This window comes from Erpetoichthys calabaricus, chromosome 3 (genome assembly GCF_900747795.2).
Source record: "Erpetoichthys calabaricus chromosome 3, fErpCal1.3, whole genome shotgun sequence".
Classification (NCBI taxonomy): Eukaryota; Metazoa; Chordata; class Cladistia; order Polypteriformes; family Polypteridae; genus Erpetoichthys; species Erpetoichthys calabaricus.
Genome location: NC_041396.2, coordinates 271,575,529 through 271,598,118, shown reverse-complemented (window position 1 = coordinate 271,598,118; position 22,590 = coordinate 271,575,529). Strand labels below are relative to the sequence as shown.

General features: G+C 40.2%; 1 protein-coding gene across 2 annotated transcripts in view; it reads left to right on the top strand.

The window, feature by feature from the left end:
* LOC114648936 (disks large homolog 4) overlaps positions 1-22,590 on the top strand; it is a 745,247-nt gene that overhangs the window by 27,441 nt on the left and 695,216 nt on the right. For both annotated transcript variants that reach the window (XM_051925299.1, XM_051925298.1), the window contains exon 2: positions 14,627-14,749. In XM_051925299.1, coding sequence (XP_051781259.1) covers positions 14,627-14,749 — 123 coding nt within the window. The remainder of the gene's footprint in view (positions 1-14,626; positions 14,750-22,590) is intronic.

Below are 22,590 nucleotides of genomic sequence, written 5' to 3'. Positions count from 1 at the left end.
GGCTCCTCTCAGCGAGACTACCTCCAAAGCTGCTGCTCCCAAAGACACTCAACAGGAGCGACCCACAGTCGTTCCTCCTAGGGCTTCACTCCCACCACCTGCTTATAACCTGTTCACTGGCTTGCTTCCTCTCCTTCTTTCTCCTGCCTGCTTTTTTCCCAGTCTTTCAACTTCTGTTCTCTTTTCTTTTTCTTTCTTCAGTCTTTCAACCTCTGTTCTCTTTTCTTTTTCTTTCTCCAGTGTTTTAACCTCTGTTCTCTTTTCTTTTTCTTTCTCCAGTCTTTCAACCTCTGTTCTCTTTTCTTTTTATTTCTTCAGTCTTTCAACCTCTGTTCTCTTTTCTTTTTCTTTTTTAATTTTCTTTCTCGATGCTGATTTCCCTCCTCGCACTCACACTTCCCCTTTTAAAATGAGAATGTGGCACAGCTGTGATGATTAGCAGCTCCCGGTGCCAATTAGGGTCACGAATGATTGCACACCTGTGCACTCAGGGTAGGGCCGTTCACTCCCGCATCGTGCCCGGGAACCGCCCCCGCCACGCTACCAAGCCCCCTCCTACCAAGACACGTGTGCACCAATTATTTATTTAAAATGGCAAACAGCTGTGGACCTCACTTTACCACAATGTCAAATAGCTCTGGCGAAGTATAAAACTTTAAATGTAGTTTAAAAACTATAACACACAGTAACCTTGACCAAGAAGAGCATCTATCAAAATCAGCACCAATGACGTACCAACACTGTACTGACTGTATTTCAGATCAAACCTTATCCCTTTCCCTGTGAACAGTACTGAATTCCAAATGTATCCTGTTTTACATCCAGAAAGCTCAGAAAGCTTTATGCCATATTTTGCTCTTTTTGATGCGATGCACTGTATCCACGACAGTCTGCTCTTATAAGTCATGAGTATCTTATCGATGCTGAATATAAATGCTCCGAAATTTTGCTACAATGGCCTGGTATATCTCCTAAATTTTCTTCAGTTTGGGTGCTGGATGGGTATTCTCATCAAAGTCTTCATTGTTGGTAAAGTACAGATATTTCATAATTACGGAAAGTACAGCTGTCCGAGTGACACTTGGGACTAACGCTTTTAGCATGGTTATCGCAGCCTTGAGTAGCGCTTAAGTCTAACGCTAAGGAGGCTATAGGAATACTGCACCCAAAAATAATATGTTTTACTCAGAGTGGTTTATATTGGTGGCTATGAAAAGACAGCAGAGATACCCATTTCATTAAAAAGTTTGTCTTCTAAGGAGGTCAACGCTGAATCAGAGCAAAAAAATATTAAAAAATGCATGCACATCGAGCTGTTGAGCGGAAGATCTGTCTCTCCCCTTCATTCATTGGTCAAAAGCCCTGCCTTCAGTTTTAAAGCTTGTTCCAATGTGAATGTGTTTCCTCCACATGTACCGCTGCAGTTTTTATTTAACAGTATTTTAGCAAAAATTTCATATGTTTTGCCTATTGTGTGCGTACAATTGGATGACTTGACATGTGGATTATGTGACATGAGTAACATAAGATTTTTTTTTTAATGGACTTTTTGATATGATCATTTGATATCTCCATTCTATGGTGACATTAAAATGTTTTCTCAGTCATCACTATAAATTGCATGAGGTAAGTCTTCTTCCTTCAGCTGTTCTCATTTAGGGGTCGCCACAGTGCTTCATCTGTGTCCATTCATCCCTATCATTTTCTGCCACACCGACTGCCTTCATGTTCTCCCTCACCACGTCCATAAACCTCCTCTTTGGTCTTCCTCTTGCCTGATGGTCCCATTCTCAACATTTTTTCCCCTCATCTCTCCTCTGCACGTACCAAAACCATCTCAATCTAGCCTCTCTCTCACTTTGTCACCAAGCTGGCGTACCTGTGTTGTCTCTCTAATATACTCATTCCTTATCTTGTCTATCCTGGTTACTCTGAGCGAAAATTGTATTATGAGGAAAGTAACATATAAAAAAAAAAGTGTCATTTGTAGGTGGAGTATTCCTTTAAACCACTAACCATTGTGTCTTGTCGTGACTTCCCCTGTACCTACCGACCTACCTGCATGCCTACATGCAAGCCCTTTCTTGTCTACCCACCGTGGTGTACAAGAAAGAAATTAGTATACTTATTTAATATCTTCATTTGTGACCCTTCTGATTTAATTTGTTTCATTTATTTCTGCTGGTTTATTTATTTTATCCTTGGGTCCATTTTGTATTGTGGTTTTGCCATAGGTACTTGCATGTTGTGGAATTGTTTGATGGCAACTGCCATATAGTTTATATCCACTTATGCCCGTTACTGGTTATGTGACAGATGGATGCATGGCATCTTGTTATCTAAGCATTGGACTAACTTTGCAAAAGAAATCTGTTCATACAACTTATCATTAGTTAGGGGCAAAAAAACAAATTCGACTTAGACCCTTTGCTCCGCTTCCTGACTGCAACTTTGGTTTTATATTCTGGTTTTGAATATTGGTGTGGTTTGCTCTTCTTGGCATTCAGACCTCTAATAGTCTGTCAGATTGTGATTCTGTCAGTGTTCTTTTATTCCTCAATCTCCTGATTTTTCTTTTTTTTTTCTATTATGAAAAGAAAATGTTCAGAAGCACCTTGGGTTTTTATCACATCCTCTACCTAAAACCTTTATTAGTTTGAACTAGTTAATGAAATAGAAAGGAAGTAAAATGTGTGCATATTGTATAGATACTGTATGTGTATATCCAGACCTAAGTAAGCATCACTGGGGACTGGGGCCTAACCTAGCATTACTAGTATGGAGGTGTGAACCAATCCTGAATAAGGCATTATGAAGATGGCATACTGTGCTATATGCACGTAACCAACAAAGGTTAGGGTTAGGGATCTGCGCCATCGATTGGAAGGTTGCCGGTTTGAATCCCATAAATGCCAGAAGTGATTCCACTTCATTGGGCCCTTGAGCAATGCCCTTAACCTGCAATTGCTCCATCCTGGGTATGACATTGATCTGCATCCAGCCTTGCAAGCAGGGCCTTCAACTTACAAGGAAAACTTGGGGCTTGTGGCAGGATTGGCACTCCAGCCACTGTAAAAAAAAAAAACTCCCACTGTACCATTCCATTCGAACTAGTGTGGTGTTGAGGTGTCACTCGCTGCACGGCTGCACTCAGGTCCTAATTTGGGATCCTGAGATGGTTTGTCATGTGGTGGGTGAGGTATCAGTGCATGTTTCCACTCTGTCTTGTTGGTATTGTTGGCAAGTATTATAAGTGCCTGCAACCATAATGGAGGAATTCAACACTCTGCTTCTTTGAGACGTGCTAGCATTTTGTGTTTTGATGATGGTGGAGGAAAGCGCTGTCTATCTATCTTTTGTCTTTCCAGAATCAGCAATTAGTGGTCAGTTAGGTTGTGATCTGATGACTTTAGTGCCCACGTTGCTAATAAATACAACATGGAAAACACTGCCCTAAAGGAAGCATCCTCTGAAAAGGATTTAGGTGTTTACATTTTTATCATCATAGCAATATGTAGTAGCTAGTAAAAAGGCAAATAAAATTGTTAGGTAATATCGTAAAAATGGTGGAATATAAATCAAGTGATGCTATGCTCACACTACAGTGTATAGTGCACTAGTGAGATTGTATCTGGTCACCACTCTACAAGATGACAGAACAACACTTGAAGCTATCCAGAGGTTAGCAGCCAACAACAACAACCAAGTGCACTTAAGGACATATTATTCTGTGACAGACTCAGAGAATTAAAGCTGTTTAGTCTCAAGCAGAGGAGACTGTGTGCCGACCTAATCCAGATATTTAAAATCCCCAAAGCCATTGATAAAGTAGACCAAGTAGAATTCTTTCAACTTAAGGGTGAATGACATACTCGAGGACATCCGTGGAAATTAAGGGGAAGTGAATTTAGCACTAAAGTCTGGAATCACTTCTTTATGCAAAGAATTGTGGGAATCTGAAAACAAACTCCTGAGGTATGCAGTGGAAGCAGAAACCTTCATAACTTTTAAGCAGTATCTGGATGAGCTATTGCCACAGCTTAGCTATTAGTTAAACAGACGAGTCTGATGGACTATATATCTCTGTCTTTATTACATTTCTTATGATCATTGTTTTCATGTACAGTATTTCAAACTCTTCTTGGGCCAGTTAAGTTTGAGTTTATTGTTTTGTGTACACACTACATAGTGTGCATAGTGCAATAATATTCAACTTGCATGTCTCCTCAGAATAATACATGCAGAAAAACATAGCATGTGATGTATATATGTTATGATTCTGATCAAAATAATATTTTTTTGCCCTGTATAAATGTTCTTTCCAAGTCATTTTGGACTTCAGTGAGTCTTCTTGTATGTTTATTGTTATAAGTTATTGTCTCTAGGCAAAGGTTAATAATCATTATCATTATGTGTTTGCTTTAGTGCAGCACTGTTTCATTTATGCATCGGGGCTGCCATTTTGAGTAGCTGTTGATAGGATGTGAGTCCTGGTTGCTGGGCCATTCCCCAGGAAATTGTGTCACATGACGTCATTGACACGACCCTTTAAAAGCTAATGCCGTATTCTCACGGACATATCGTGAACATATTTATACAGGTTTTAACAGAGAAACCTGAAACATGGAGTAGATTTTATAAATAATTATATAAAGCTTATTTATATGATTCCAGGCCTGTTTTCTTTAAGATCTTATCTAGAATATTAAAATGGGATCCAATTTAAGATATGGAATTCTCCACCAGATGTCCTGCATAGCAAGCCAAACCTTCTGCCCTTCCTTAAAAGCTGAAGCTTTTCTACATCTGCAATCAGTAAACCTTTTGGCAGAAGCTCCAGCCTTCAACGGAGTCCTCCACAGATGAAGCTATTTCAACTTTAGGCCCCTTATAAAGTCAGCAAGATCAGACACAGTAGAACTAATACATCTGTCAGACAAATCCTGAGGCTTAAAACCATACCGACATTCAAACAGCATTATTCCTGTAGCACTAGATATAACAGGATTCATATCAAATTCCACATAAAGCAAAAAATCTGCCCAAAATTATTGTGATGCATTAATTGTATACTATAAAATATTTCTACTTCCTGATTAGTGCGTTCCTTGTCCCCATTACTCTCTAGGTGATCCACAGAAGAAAGGTTTAAATGTGTACCTATCAAGAATTTCTAAAAGCAGTAGCACTTCAGTCTGAAACTAGGGATCATAGCAATCCATTCAGACACAGAAATTCTTACATAAAAACAGACATAATTTATTAACAAAAGGTAGCTTTTGCAAAGGTACAAAATGAGCATTATTAATAATTAGAAAGCACAATAAAACATTTTGCCATCTTTACAGAATTTGGAAGCTTCCATTGAATGATGGCCTTTACCTTCATTTGGTACACATAGAACAAACTTTCCCTAAGGACAAGAGATGAAACTAATGTTTGAAAAGCCACTGGCGAAGCTCATAGTCAAATTGCATATTCCACCCTCCAGCCAGACCAGCACAGGATTATCTCCCAAATCAGAATTCTTAAAAATGGATTCCCCTAATCTCAGGAAGATTCACTGCAAAAATTAATTTTTCAAGCAAAGAGTAATCGAATCTAAGAGCTCTGTTAAAATGTTTTGTGGACCTGAGCAGATCAACATTCCTGAGACCTTCATCTTTCTTTATTTTCAGATATTGTATGATGGACTCAGTTTGCTGGTCCTGTTTTGGCTCATTTTGTATCTCATTATTGTTTGTCTTCTAATTAAGGAAAAAGAAACAATTGAGGGGTCTGAGTCTTCAAGAGCAAGTAAATTAAAATGAATTAAAAAGAAGTTAATTAGCAGCAAAAACAGCTCACTAATTAAGAAAAGGATTAGAATGAAAACCTGCAGCCACTGCAGCCCTCCAAGACCGGAGTTTGAGATCACTGACTTAGACTGTTGTAGCAATGTAGCATCTTGTATTCTCAAGAATGCTTGATCTTTAACATTTAACTTGAGACCCCAAATTAACTATCAGATTACACATAAGAGCAGTGAAGGATGGAAAGATTCTGTTGCATATTAGACGGCCCATCACAGACTTGCGCTATAGAATACCCAGGAAGCTGTGGCTGGCCAGCTCTAGGACCCTATCTGTGTCTGACTTGGTCTTTTGAATTTGTGTCAATTTTAAATACTTCTCACAGAGTCACCACTTGCAAACCCAAAAACATTCATTCAATCAATAGACTAAAACCATCATTCCCACACACCCCCCCCCACACACACACTCACACACATACTGCCAGCCAGCTCCACTCATATGTACAACACTTATAAACATTTGAATTCCTTATCCCTTATCTCACACAGACATGATGCCCTCCCAGGCACCTCTCTAGCTATGTTATTGCGAAGCACCCGCAGGAAAATGTTACTGCTCAAAGATTATTCTTTGATGGCTCATGAGACTTAAAAGAGATTCTCATGTACAGTATGTTTCATTTAAAAATCAGCTTTGTCACAGATGTTCCTCCTGAAATTCCTTAGGAGAAATCGCTTTACAAAAAAAGGAGACATGAGATACAATTGAGGTAAAAGGATTCCAAAACTGACAATTTGGTTTGAAAAGCGTGTTATGTTTTGTAATAGTCTTGTTTTAATCTCTTTGAAGACTTTATATTTTTTACTTAAATTACTGGACTGATGCCTTTATCCAAGGTGACTTACACTGTTAAGATATGACTGATTACATTTCTTTTGTTTTTCCATTTCGACTACAGGCAGATGAAGTGACTTGCACATGGTTGCATGGTGTCAGTAGTGGGATTTAATCCCACAATTTAACATTGTAGTCACTATGCAATGCTGCCTGACTTTTCTCCCAGAATGAGTTTGATTTAATTGGAGCACAGCCTTATAAATTAGAGAAACTAAAAATGTTATTCAGAATCAAGGACTACAGTTTTGTAATTGTAATAATGTGTTTTATTACTACAAACAACTATCCACACATTTCACCACATATTACTGACAACACAATTCAGATACTTTCAAATTGCAAAAAAAAAACAAATGTTAGGACACTACTTAGAAAACCTGAGCCCACTGTGTGACTTTGCCGAGATCTCTGCTAAAACTCAAGAGGAGACACTTGTGGGGTATTTTCTCTCAGAAGGAAAATCTGAACAGCCTGAGACAAAAGAAATGTTCTCCATTTTATTTCTTTTTGATCTCATTGTTGTCTAGGAGAAGCCAAGAAAATATTAAGGAGATCTCTTTTTTGATTTTTCAGTCCTATGGGCACTGAAAGAAAAAGAAGAAAAAAAGGTATTAGAGACCCAAGTAACAATAAATGTGGAATGATGCAACTAAGGTCCTGTCCACATGGGCATTCAAATCTTGATTAAATAAATGTGCTCTGAGCGAGCAGCCTTGGTGTTTAAGTTGCATTTTATAGTGGCGCTTAATTGATTCCAATTTGATGTTACATTTGTGTTTGTTTGCCTCTGGTAAACACCAACCTGCACCCCAGGTTTTAGTTTTGTGTGTTTACCTTTGGGGGGCTGTTATCAGGCAGTCCAGAGTGTTTTTAACCTGTGGCGTTTGATGTTCATTTTCATTGGATTCGCGAAATATGGATCTGTTGGCTTTATTATACCTGAACAATATATATATATATATATATATATATATATATATATATATATAGGGCGGCACGGTGGCGCAGTGGGTAGCGCTGCTGCCTCGCAGTTGGGAGATCTGGGGACCTGGGTTCGCTTCCCGGGTCCTCCCTGCATGGAGTTTGCATGTTCTCCCCGTGTCTGCGTGGGTTTCCTCCGGGCGCTCCGGTTTCCTCCCACAGTCCAAAGACATGCAGGTTAGGTGGATTGGCGATTCTACATTGGCCCTAGTGTGTGCTTGGTGTGTGGGTGTGTTTGTGTGTGTCCTGCGGTGGGTTGGCACCCTGCCCAGGATTGGTTCCCTGCCTTGTGCCCTGTGTTGGCTGGGATTGGCTCCAGCGGACCGCCGTGACCCTGTGTTCGGATTCAGCGGGTTGGAAAATGGATGGATGGATATATATATATATATATATTGTAAATGCCACACAGGCTGGAAGGACATCCCAGTCAGAAGAGTGGATGGTTCCTTACCCGGACAGGAGGTTCCTCGCAAGCAGACAGGCATTCCAGACAGGGATGAGATGGGGATTAGACCCGGAAGAGAGAGCCAGAAAGGATGGATGGACAGCCCACTGGAAAGAGATGTTGTCACTTGGGGGGGGGGGGGGGGGGGGTTATTACCCCAGCACGCTAGATGGCAGCAGCCCTGGATATCGGTGCCCAGCAGGAAGCCAGCAGGGCATGCCGGGAAATGTAGTCTGGCAGAGCTGCCCTGCTGGGGTCACTGGGTACTGCAAGACGGCACTGCTTTAATGGACCTTCGTATGACCCAGAAGTGCTTCCATCAGGCAGTGGCCCTGGCACCAGAAATACTCTTGGGTCTTTAATAAAAGGGACCACACTCCCTTACCCTGGCGAGTCGGAGCTGGGAGGAAGAAAGACAACACTCAACTTGAGGAGGATAGTGTGGTGGTAAGAATTGAAAGGAGAGAGAGAAACCTGTGTTTTGTGATAATTTGTGGTACCGGAGAAGGAGTAGTGTAAATAAACAATCCTTTATTTGAACCTGGGACTCTTGATGTGTTCATGTTGGGGGTTTGGGCTGTTGACGCCCTGGAGTTGTTCACAATATATACACATATATATATGTATATATACACACACACATAATCATGGGACATATCCGGTTCTGCAGAATGTTAAATGAATGACATGTAAATGCAATACTGACATTTTCTTCACGCTCATTAGGATTTTGGCAGAAATTGACTCTAAGAAAAGGCTGCATGTAACGTTTTTTTATGCCATTCGAAAGCGCATCCGACTGAACACAAGTGGTGAAAGCCTGTGTGGATGGTCTGATTCGCTGTAATGAGCAGAAAAATGTTCAGTGTTCGATCTGCATTGACCTGACACTACAGACAGCAGAATAAAGGTTAGTTCTGATGTCCATGTTGACAGGGCCTTAACCATAATATGGAATAGAGGAACATCAACCTGAGTTAGATGCAGCCCAGTGGAAGCCAGAAAGCTTTACTACCCTGACTCCTGAGAGGCAAACTATCTTACAATTCCCAGTAAATACTACACTACTACACTACAACTATGGCTGTGAAAGAAAGAAAGAAGAAAACAAACCCCAATACAACAATAATAAATAAGAATAGGGCAAATAAACCCAGAGAGCTCCACATGGGTACAAAGATTATATGTTCAAAGCCATTTTTTTTTCCATTCAACTAAGAATCATAATAAAAATTTATGATGACAAGTGCACATAAAGGAACTGAGAAATACGGTAGGACCAACTATTGAAAAATAAAGTTCTTGCAGACGTGAAGCAGAAATCCTTGAAAGCGATCATAAAAAAAAAAAAGTTGCTGATATGGCTGAAGATGTCCGTAGCTTCAAGAGCTTGCTTTGGGTCATCATAAGTCACATTCCTAAGTCATGTGAGTAAGCTTAATATGGCCAGCTGTGACCCCTACCATACAAGCATGTTTCTTTATACCTGACATAGCTGAGATAAAATTGAGGAAAATATCTGCTCAATGTCCCTCAAAGAACACACTGGAAATGTTCTTGGCCTACTGGATGAGTGTTTGGCAACCAGTGACGAAAGCTCATTAAGAGAGATTCATTCCATGGATAGCATAGGTTTAATGGCATCTTTATACCACTGTTGAGAAGTCGGGTAGGCTGGAAAACATAAGTTTAATAAGGAGAGCAGGAGATGCAAAAAGGTTTGGGGATGGCCACCCCGTATACAGATAACAGCAAAAATATACACGTTGTTACAAAAAGGAATTCAAAACTAAACCAAGAAGTGAGGGTGATACAGAGACATTTATATGGCTGAAACAGGAATGGGATGGATTAGAGTGACTGGAAGTAGAAATGATGCCTTCAGTAGGATGGGTCTGAAGAGGAAGTTGTCATCAGGGATGGATGGAATGTGACGTCATCAAATGAAGGGTTTGGTGGTAACGTCATTGTTTGGGCAGTTCTTTGGCTGGTCAGCAGAGGGAGTAAAGGAGAAAGGATCAGATGACAGCGCCAACTCCTGGTTTGGCAGACAAATAACATCATTTGAGCCCAAGCGCACGTGTGTGACACCAGCCACAACATTTTCAGAATGAATATGATTGCTATAATATGAACATTGATTTCTAAATTCCTATACTCAAGATCTATTAATTTAGAACAATGGTGTCAAACTCAGAGTTATTGAAGATCAAAAACAACAGTATATACCAAATGTGGGCCGAAATATATGAACACACAACAAACGCCACATTTACTTTATAAACCAGGCACAGAGGTACCTCTCTGCTTATCCCAATCACATACCTCACATTGTGCCTCTCTTGAAACTGTCTTCTGTCTCTTTCAGCTTTTCTTTTTTTGGGCATTGTACCTGGTTAGGAAAATTACCAGCAGCCACGGAACCAAAATCAGCATTGAGCAAAAAAAAGAAAAATTATGTATATAAAGTCAAGTGAGAGTGATAGTCAGGACACGTGAAGATTCAGAGCTAAAGAAAAGGGCATCTGTGTATAGATACATTAGCATGCACCACAATCAGGTGGCACTTGACCACATTACAAAATTGGGAGTAAACTCGCTGGTATCCAATCACACAGTTGATCAGTAATGGATTGCAATCACATTTAACGCATGGCTTAATGCACATGCATTTTCTCTTCTCATGCAACAATCAAGACAGTGGAAAAATGGGACATTGACGATCATAACAGTCAGGTACTGTGAGCTGCAAAAGGGCAGCCAGCTGTGACACCTGTGCTTCTTCAAGTAGCAGTATGTGTGACGTGGAGATATCACCTCCTTCATGAGACTGTCGCATCTTTGGCATCAAATGAAAACACTAAAGTTAGAAGTATGGCGTGTTACCTCTTTTTGAATTTTTTTCTTGTTGGTTCTTTACGAACAGCCAGTGTCAAATCTAATGATGTTTTAGTAGCAGTGGTGCACAGATAAACATGAGTTGACTTTGGAGGACCACGGTGTTTCCAGGTGTAAATGTAATTTGACTAAATTATATGCAAATATAATCTGTATATGAAATGCACATATGTAACATATTTTGAATATAGATGAAGTTGCCATCTTTTAAAAAGTCTAAAGGCTTGATCGGGCCTCGGGTCTTGGTTTTCAGGTTGCTTATGTCCAAACACCATTTCCAGAAAAGTTGGGATATTTTCCAAAATGCAATTAAAAAAAATCTGAAATATGTTATTTCACATGACCTTTAATTTAACTGACAAAGTACAATGAAGAGAGTTTCAATAGTTCTACTTAACCAACTTAATTGTATTCTGCAAATATACACAAATTTTGAATTCAATAGCTGCAACACACTCAACAAGTTGGGACAGAGTTAAAGCAAGATAGTAAAAGCACACAGCATGTTCAAGTAATACCAGTTTGGAAGACTCCGCAGTAAGCAGTGAGGTATCAAGATTGGGATCCATCAAACTCTCAGTCTTTGCAAGCAAGGATGGGTCGTGGCTCATCCCTTTGTGCCAAAATATTATCGGAGAATTGCTAGTCTGTTCAAAAGGAACATTTCACAATGCAAGATTGTAGAGAAGTTAGGTCTCTCAAGATCTACAGTACATAATATTGTGAAAAGTTTCAGAGAATTCAGAGACATCTCAGTGCATAAACAGCAACGTCGGAAACCACTGTTGAATGTGTGTGATCTTCAAGCCTTGAGGTGGCACTGCCTAAGAAACTGTCATGCTGCTGTGACAAATACAACCACCTGGGCTTGGGAGTACTTCGGAAAAGCACTGACACTAAACACAGTCCATCGCTGCATCCACAAATGCAATTTGAAACTGTATAACTCAAAGAGGAAGCCATATATCAACTCTACATAGAAACGTCGGCGAGTTCTCTTGGCCCAAGCTGATCCTTCATGAAAGACTGTGGAACCATGTGCTGTGGTCAGGTTGTTTTTGGAAGACACAGGCATCAAGTTCTCTGTGCCAAAGATGAAAGCGACCATCTAGATTTTTATCAGCGAAAGGTGCAAAATCCAGAATCTGATGGTATGCGGGTTGTGAAGGTACTCTGAGGAGTATATGAGGATTGTAGAGAGACCTATGTATAAGGCGATGTCTCCTCTCAGGACGTTCATTCTAATTCAGCAGGACAATGCCAGACCACATTCTGCATGGGCTACAACAGTGTGGCTTCGTAGACATAGAGTGTGTGTGCGTGACTGGTCAGTCCAGATCTGAGTCTCCTATTGAAAATGTATGGTTGCAATCTGAAGAGAGGAATCACACAATGGAGACCATGGACTATTGAGCAATTGAAGGCTTATATCAAGCAAGAATGGACAAATATTTCCAATTGCAAAACTACTACAATTGGTCCTTTTCAGTTCCTAATAATTAAAAAGTGATATTAAAAGGAAAGGAGATGTAACACAATGGTAAACATGCCTCTGTCCCAATTTTTGTCAAGTGCGTTGCAGATGTCAAATTCTAAATTTGTGTATATTTACAAAATACAATTAAGCTAGTCAGTAAAACTATTGAAACTTTGTTCTTTGTAGTTAAGTCAGTTAAATAAAGGTTCACGTGACATATCACAGATTTTTGTTTTTATTGCTTTTATGGAAATGTTTTTTATAGAAACATGTTGTGTAACCATACTGAACAACTTCATTTACGTGATTTTTTAGAAAATTACAGTAAGTTGTAGAAACTCTTGTCTCTGATTCCATTACCATTAATTATGCAGTTTAGTAACTGCACTGCGGCTTACTACAATAAAACCAAACTGGTCTGGTATTACTGTAGCAAGTCACAAGTCATAGTGGTGGGCTTTTGTGTCTGTGAGAGTTAACAGTTAATGAGTGCTCAACCAGAAGTACAGAACACAAGAGTGAGCCATTCCTGAGATGACCAATGGTGGTATTCATTTAAGACTTTCATCCCTTCTATCTTGGGGACTGGTTCCATACAAGATGTTTTCCATACAGCAGGAGCTTTTTACAGGATCAGACTCAGATTGAGAATATGCTGAAAAACTGCACACAGTTGTCAGGCACACTCCTTCAGTACCTTAACACCATCAGGTCCAGTAGCTTTACCTTGCCTGAATTTCCTTCATTCTTTCTTCAGTTGTTCTGCTATGAAAGTCAGTGCTGAGTAATTGGGAGGTTGGTAGAATGGTGGGTGTAAGTTGGCATAGCTGGTGCAGGCAGACAGACATACTTGCTGTTGGTATGCAGAAGTGTAAATGGAAAGTGAGTGGACAGAAGGGTGTGTGGACAGTGGTCTTGCTGAGTAGTTGGACTGCAGGAAGGTGCAAGGGGAGGTGGGTAAACTATGAGCAGGATAAGAGTAGCAAAAAAATATGAGAAATGGAGAAGGAGAGGGAGAGGAAACCCTAAGAGGCTTTAGAGAGTGGATAAAACATGACTGAAACATTCAGCTTAATCAGTAAATGGATCCTGGATGATCATTCCATGACAAACATCTCTAAGCAACGTGCTGATGGCTACCAGGGATGTGGCCTAGGGCAAGAACTGGCCCATTGCATGAGAGAAATGAACATCTAGAGTGAGAGCTAGTTCTCCTTAAAGTTTATGCAAGTGGCTGCCTCAAACTGCTTTACATCTATCTAGCCATGTCCACATGCATTTGTTCAATTAATGGCCACGGAGACTTCAGTCTGTCCTAGGCTGCTTCAGACACAAGGCAAGAATAAACCTGAGAGAAGTAGTCTCAAACTCCTGTCCTGGAGGGCCGCAGTGGTTTTCATTCTAACCCTTTTCTTAATTAGTGACCTGTTTTTGCTGTTAATTAACTTCTTTTAGATTCATTTTAATTGACTTGCTCTTGAAGACGCTGACCCCTTAATTATTTCTTTTTCCTTAATTAGCTGCCAAACAATAATGAGATACAAAATAAACCAAAACATGACCAGCAAACTGAGTCCATCATACAATATCTGAAAATAAACAAAGATGAAGGTCTCAGGAATGTTGACCTGCTTAGGTCCATAAAACATTTTAACAGAGCTCTTAGAAAAGAGAAAATCAACAAATTCAGAAATGTGTGTTATGGCACAATGAGAGCAGCAATAAGCCATAGAATTAAAGAACGGGTTTAATTAACAACAAGAATCGACTCCTAATCAAGCAACTGGCTGGAGTGAAATTGGTTGGAGTTTGAGGCCCTGACTGAGATGGTCTTCTGTTGTCTCACTCACTTCATGTTTCATTTCTGTTTGGGTGCCATTTAAGGAAAGAAATGATGCAATTCAGAGGAACGATGAAGAAATTCAGGGTAACAAATCTTAAAAAACAAATCAATTAAAATGAAAGGAAAAGGAGTTAATTAGAAGCAAAAATTGGTCACCAATTATGAAAAGGGTTAGAATGAAAACCTGCAGCTACTGTGGCCTTCCAGGACTGAAGTTTGAGACCACTGCCTTAGATGGCATGGCGGTGCATGATAGGACTAAATGTTCTCTGATTGTTCTCTGTCTCTAGATACCCAAAAAGCCCTGCAACTGATGGAGGAATGCCAGACGTTAGCAGAAGACCCAGGTTTTAAGGACAAAGCAGAAAAACTGTTGAACATCTTTCAGAGCGACTTGTTCCAGGCCCTCCTAGGTAAGCTTCAACTCTTTATTTTCCACTTATTATGAAAATCTAAATGTGTTACATTGTTGAGCAAGTCCCCTAACAGTTGATTACCTGGTTGGACCAAAGCGATCTAAATCCATTAAGTAGTTCTCTTGTGAAAATCAGACAGACATACAGACAGAGAGACAGACATTGGATTTTATATATACTGTATGTATATAACAACAACATTTATTTATATAGCACATTTTCATACAAAAAGTAGCTCAAAGTGTTTTATATAATGAAGAAAATAAAAATAAAAGACAAAATAAGAAATTAAAATAAGACAACATTAATTAACATAGAAAAGAATAAGGTCCGATGGCCAGGGGGGACAGAAAAAAAAAAAAAAAAAAACTCCAGGTGGCTGGAGAAAAAAATAAAATCTGCAGGGGTTCCAGGCCACGAGACCGCCCAGTCCCCTCTGGGCATTCTACCTAACATAAATGAAATAGTCCTCTTTGTAGTTAGGGTTCTCACGGAAGGACTTGATGATGATGGTCATGCAGACTTTTCCTTTTAATCCATCACTGTTGGAACATCATGGTGCTTTGAGTAGATGGTGGTGGCGCAAGCCACCACCAAAAGGACACCGGAAAAGGAAACAGAAGAGCGAGTAGGGGTTAGTACAGATTTTAGAGCCACCATGAATAGTTATTATAATGAATTGGATATACAGAGTATCAGGATTAAATTACAGTGAAGTTATGAGAAGGCTATGTTAAAGTAATGTGTTTTCAGTAGTTTTTTAAAGTGCTCCACTGTATTAGCCTGGCGAATTCCTACTGGCAGGCTATTCCAGATTTTAGGTGCATAACATCAGAAGGCCGCCTCACCACTTCTTTTAAGTTTTGCTCTTGAAATTCTAAGGAGACACTCATTTGAGGATCTGAGGTTACGATTTGGAATATAAGACGTCAGACATTCCGATATATAAGATGGGGCGAGATTATTTAAGGCTTTATAAACCATAAGCAGAATTTTAATGACACAGGTAACCAGTGTAGTGACATCAAAACTGGAGAGATGTGCTCATATTTTCTTTTCCTGGTTAGGATTCTAGCAGCTGCATTCTGCACTAGTTGCAAACGATTTATGTCTTATAGAGACAGAGATTATAATAATATAGAGATTATGTATTAATTATTTTGTGTTTATATATCATGTAAAGACTTTGTGTTTAATATTTTGTGTTCTCTGGGTGGAGTCTCAGGAGGCAAAGTCTTCCTCCTGATGTTACTACTGAAGTCCAAGTCCTTCAGACTGACATTGTGTTACAGTTATTTGGATTTTTTTTTTTTTTTTTGTATAAGAACTTTCCAATTCTGGACTAGCTTTGCTTTCTGCCTGTTTTTTCTTTTATTGCACTTTTCATGCCCTGTGAAGTTTTGTATCACTCCTTTATGAATCCTGTGATAAATATCTTTAATTATAAATGAAGTATGTTTTGGAGGTGTTTATAAACACCAGAGGTTTGCAGTTTTCCCTCTGATTTTAACGGCACTTTGAAATCCTTTTTTAATGTTACCAGCCTTATTCCCATTTTGGGCTTCTGCAAACCAGGCATTTGTTCTTTCAGTAGGGGTGGGACTACCTAAGTTGAGGCAAAATACAGTGGGCAGAGAGCTGAAGTAAGGGCAGGTCTTTGTTTTGTGTGTGTGTTTGAGGCCTACCCCACTTCTATCATGTTTTGCGGATGTAAATTCATAATCGATGGAGCCTTTGGTGGCAAGGCCCCCCAGTATTGTTGCCAGGATATGGCGACTTTCCATTAGGCTGTGCAGGTTCAGTGTGTTTATCGGTCATTGTTTGGTCACCCTTACCACCTTTTTGATTTTGTTTGCGTCTTTCATTCATTTGTTGGTGTTATTCTGCATAACGAATTTGGCTTTGTTTGGTTAGGTTTCCGGCGGCACAGTGGGTAGCACTGCTGCCTCGCAGTTGGGAGACCTGGGGACCTGGGTTCGCTTCCCGGGTCCTGCCTGTGTGGAGTTTGCATGTTCTCCTCGTGTCTGCGTGGGTTTCCTCCGGGCACTCCGGTTTCCTCCCACAGTCCAAAGACATGCAGGTTAGGTGGATTGGCGATTCTAAATTGGCCCTAGTGCCTGCTTGGTGTGTGGGTGTGTTTGTGTGTGTCCTGCGGTGGGTTGGCACCCTGCCCGGGATTGGTTCCTGCCTTGTGCCCTGTGTTGGCTGGGATTGGCTCCAGCAGACCCCCGTGACCCTGTGTTCGGATTCAGCGGGTTGGAAAATGGATGGATGGATGGATGGTTAGGTTTCCCTTTTAGTAATACCTTTTTTGCTTTATTTTTGATTTATGTTTGTTCTTGCTCTTCATTAATAAACTCTCTGATTTTAAGAATTATTGCTTAATGTATTTAGGCCAGGGTTTTTAACAATTCCTCTCCTCCTATCTGAGCTTTTGAATTTAAAATGCCTTCCCCATTTTCTGTTGGGCCGGTGCAGGCCATATGTCTGTTTGGGCTAAGAGGAAAAGTCTCATTGTGCGTTTAAGAGCCAGACAGATCATAACATTTCCTTTGTAACTCCTGATCTATTGCCCTCACTACTGTAAATTACACTCTTAAGTGCTGTATTTATTTGAACCACAGTCTGTGTAAGACTCAGTCACAAGCACCTTGCTGTGGCATTAGCTACAGAGAGTTTCTGTGTTCTTCAGCTCCCTTGCTTTTCTTTAAAAATGATTTTTTTTGCAGTTTTGGCCTCCAAGTTTATCAAATCAAATCAAAACAGTCACATGACCATTGACATCATGGTAGTCATATTATGTGAGATGATCATGCAGCTGAAAACATGAAGTAATTACTGTATTTTGTAAAAGACTTTAGTTCTGGAGCAATCCATTTTTGTTTGAATTCTGGATAGGATTGCAAATTTGATGATGGTGTTCTCCCTTGAATTTCTGTATTAAACCCCTAATCTCTAAAACTCCATTAAGAAAATGAGTCCATTAAAATCATTTTCTAATTTTCCTGATGGCACAGCGATAGGAGAAAAAATATGCACTTTGAATTTACAAATGAAAAACAATTCCTTGTCTGTTTATGTCAAGCAGTGCAGCACACATTTACAAAAACAAATTAAACAATTCAAACCAAAACCCTCAGCTGCATAATTTGAAACCACATAGACCACCAATTAGAAGGTTAAATTTGTCCTTGTGGGCTTTGGATGAATGAGGATGTTTTCTCAGATGTGAGGAGTAGATCTTCATCTGTTGTGTGGATGAGGCAGACTGTGTCAGGTCATCCTTGGCTCACAGAGGGGCCGAGACCAGGTCACATCCCTAAAATGTTCATTGTGTCACTCATGGGATAAACTTCTGCTTACCACTAAAAAACACCAAAGAGCAAGGTAGCTCAAGTCATTCCTTAAAGGGTCACAACATTTAAGGAGAATCTGGCTGAGGTATTGGGACAGTTTAGCTATTAGCTAAACAAACGGGCCTGATGGACTGAATGGTCTCCTCTTGTTTGTCAAATCCCTGATCTTCTTATGTGTTCCTAAGTTTCTTCTTCATTATGAGCCAATTATTGCTGTTGAAACCAACATTTCGCAGGCAGCATTTTGATGTTTCATTTTCATTTATTGTGATGTCAGACAGTTGCATTCAATATTATTAATCTCATTTTCTTAATCAGCTGCCAAATAACAATGCAGCTCACCATATAACTTGGTGCCAAGTACTCCCGTGTATATGTTTTATTAAAATATTAAAGTGTAATGGAAGAAAAAGTGAAGGATGGAGAGTCCCATCTGTTCCAGGCCAAGAATAATTTTTGAATGATATTCTTGAAAAATTAAAGTAACAATACATTTTGTTATCGGTTGTAAGGATGCTGGCAGAACACAACGGCCCACAGGCAACATGACTAGACAAAAGAACCTGGAGATGAGTTATCAGAAGGGACAGAATAAAATTTATGGTTGAGGAACAGACTGGGATCAGAATATCAGAGAAACAAATCGAAAAGGATGCTAAGGATAGAGCTGCCAGGCAAGTGAAAAAGAGGAAGGTCTAAGAGGAGGTTTATGGATGTGGTGAGAGAGGACATGCAGGTGACGAGTGTGACAGAACAAGATGCAGAGGACAGGAAGATTTGGAAAAAGATGATCTGCTGTGGCAACCCCTAACAGAAGCAGCTAAAAGAAGAAGGTAAACCCAGGATTGCCAAAAGTCCTGGCACTAACTGCATTTTTTTTGCCCAAAACTATTCTGGAACATTCTATACAGAAGTCAAGCTAAATGACACCTTTTATTGGCTAACCAAACTGATCACAGTATGCAAGCTTTTGAGGCAACTCAGGCCCCTTCTTCAATATTTGTGGATTTTTTGGTCACAATTAAGATGCCGTGGGCTGTTTGCCATCATTTTATATAGAAAAAAAGGAACTCTTATTACAATATCGCTTCACTGTGACTAGTTGCAACAGTTAATAAGATGACAAGACCACACAAAGTGGCATGAGCAATGAGCAAAGCAGAACCCCAATGTGAAGATGCTTTGAGGAAATCATCAAAACCAAAACCAAGTGCCTCTTAGTTCCTGCTTTATAGAACAGGTTCTGACCCTTAGGTAGATCCTAAAGTGGATTAAACATGGGCCAGCACTGGGTGGACGAATGCTCTGTGGAAGTAATCTACACTGGTTCTTTTCATGACCAACTACTGCATGATGCTCTACATGTGGGTTTTTCCTCCAGTACTCCAGTTTTCCTCCCTCATCCCAAAGACTTGCATGTTGAGCTGATTTGAGACTCCTAATTGGTCCTGTGTGAGTCAGTGAGCTGGTGTGTGTGAATGTGCTCCATAGTAGACTGACACCCTGCCCAGAGTAGGGCCTTGTTTTATGTAGCTAGGTAGGTTGGGGGTGAGCACTGATACAGCACATTGCTGCAGCCACCACACAACAAACCACCTAAGGATCCCAGATTAGGACCCAAGCACGGCAATTAATGGATGGGTAAACAAAAGCATTCTGACACCAACAGGTAAATACAGAACAACTGCAATCTGCCACCTCTTCAGAAGATGGCCTCCTCCTGCTAGGGAGTCTGAGGCTCTGAGTCTAAGACCCTCATGCTGCATCATACGGTGCTCCTAAATTCAGTATTCTGGTTTATACTTGGTTATGGCACACTGTTTAAAATGAGTAGCATTAAATAGTGAATCAAGCATTCACATCCTTCTTATTTTCAGGTTATCAGAACACATGCAACCTATTTCATTTTGATTTTTTTTATATTTCAAAAAAAGAAACATTCATTTTCTAACCCTGCATTTTTCAAAAGGAGAGTTCTAGAGAGACTGCCAATACCTCGAGTCGGCCCATGGTAAGAAACACTAATATGCAACATGTCACCATTCTCTAGCACTATGAGAAGGAAGACTGTATAGTGTCTTTCATTTTATTTATTTATCTATTGTGTAATGTGCTTATAAAAAGTATTTGCCTCCTTGGAAATTTTTCCATTTTGTTGTTATACACCATTGAACTACAGTGGATTTAATCTGATCAACAGAAAAAGGCTCTTTAATGGCAAAGTGAAAACAGATCTTTGCACAGCGGTCTGAATTGCATGTCATTTTCTAAGCTGCTTAATCCAGACCAGGGTTGTGGGGGAGTTGGCTGGAGCCTATCCCAACTAGCATAGGGCACAAGGCAGGAACAAACCCTGGGCAACAGTCTATCGCAAACACACACACGGGTTGAATTAACAACACCAATTCACCTAACCTGCATGTCTGTGGACAGTGGAATAGAACCAGTGGGAACACCTGGAAGAAACCCATGCAGACATGGGAAAAACCCTGGTCTAAATTAATTACAAATATAAAACACTAAAATAACTAATTGCATAAGAATGCTTAAAGAGCTTAAACACAACTATGTTAATGGCTTGGGGTGCTCAACTTAAAGTCCAGAATTCTCATTTCAGTTGAGAATTTGTGGCTGGACTTGACACTCAAGATCCCCATGACACCTGACGGAGTGGCAGTAGTTTGGCAAAGAAAAATAGGGGGATATGTCACTATCCAGGTGTGCAAAGCTGATAGAGACCTGAGCACACAGACTCAAGGTTGTCATGGCTTGAAAAGTTACATGTATTAAATACTGACTTGAATAATTCTGCAATCAATCATTTAATGTTTTATATTTGTAATTAATTTATATCACTTTGCAGAGATTTGTTTTCCTAATGACATTAGTCTTTTTCTGTTGATCAGTGCCAAATCTAAAATTAACTCCATTTTGATTCAATGTTGTATAAAAGTAAAATGTTAAAACTTCCAAGGTGGTGGATTGTTTATTTTTTGTATAGACACTCTCTTTAGCATATCGTCATCGATGTATTTGTGTCTAATAAACAGATTAATATGTCTGGATCTGCTGTTTCTGCTACTACTCTCTTTCAGACATACCATAATTTATTGTTAATATTGAACACATGGCTCATATCTCAATCCAAGGTGACTTACAAAATCAGCATATGTTACAGCTGGCTAATAGACTGGCTAAGGGCCACACAGTGAGCAGGAGGTGGGAACTGACCCAACAGCCTTAGACACCACATTACACTGCCTTTTTAATCACAATGGTACAATTTAGAAAGATAAATTGATCTGATGTGCACATCTTTTGGAGGTAAAATGCAAACCTCAGACAGCATGTGTCCGTCAAAGCAGGTCTAAGTGAGTGCAAGCATTTCCTGTAATGAACTGGCATCGCATCTGGTGTTGGTCTCAATCTTCAAGTTCAGGTTTATTGTCTCATGTGTAATGTACAGTGAAATTCTTACCATGATGCCATGTCACTACTCTCCAAGGACTCTACAGGCACACAATGGGCCATCACTGAACAGATGCCTTGCACTTGATGGCATCTAAATAGTCTCCAGTACTTGGGCCCAGTGTAATGAAGTATGAAGGTCTAAAACACACAAGAATGAATGTTTTGTGTACTGATCATTTTAGCAAAAAGGTACAGGACAAATGCAGACCAGGAGCCCTACAATTCACACCATTTATCTCACTAGTCTGCCTTCTAGTTATACAGTAGGAGAGCACTTGTATCCAGCTAGCCCCCTCATCTACCAAATGATCTGCCAAACATCCTCAGCTAGCCCACCATACCAAGATACAAAGCACATCATTTAAATTTGGAAATTACAAAGGAAAATTTCTCATCCTAGGTATGACATTAAACTGCATCCAGCCCTGCAAGCAGTCTTCCAACTTGCTGGCAAATCATGGGGGGTTGGTGGCAGGATTGGCACACCAGCCATCATAAAAAAAAAAAAAAACTTCACACAGCTCTGAGACGACAGAAAGGACTCCTTTTTGCTCTCAACAGGAATAGTTCTGCTGCAGCCGCCCATAGGAAGGCTGCTCGCATCATGAAGGGGATGTGGGAAAGCCCTCGGGAGCCCCATCCCCAGTAGAGTCAAAACCATCGGAGAGCCAGTGGGGTCAGGCCTGTCAGAGATCAGAACTGGTGTGGTGCTGAGGTGTCACCCACCTCACTGCAGTACTTGGGTACCAATTTGAGGCGGCCCATCCGTGTAGGTGCATGGAACATCTTGTCTCTCTGGCAAAATGATCATCTTCCTCTGCTGCCGGAGGAGCTTCATAACCTACGCATTTCAGTGGCAGCACTTTCTGAGGTGCACAGACATGGGACTGGCCAGATCTCTTTAGATGAGTACACCTTTCATTGGCTTGGTCGCTCTGATGACTGTTATACTCAAGGAGCAGCTGTTGTTGTAGCAGATTGGCTTCTTCTGATGGTGTCTGATGTCACTCC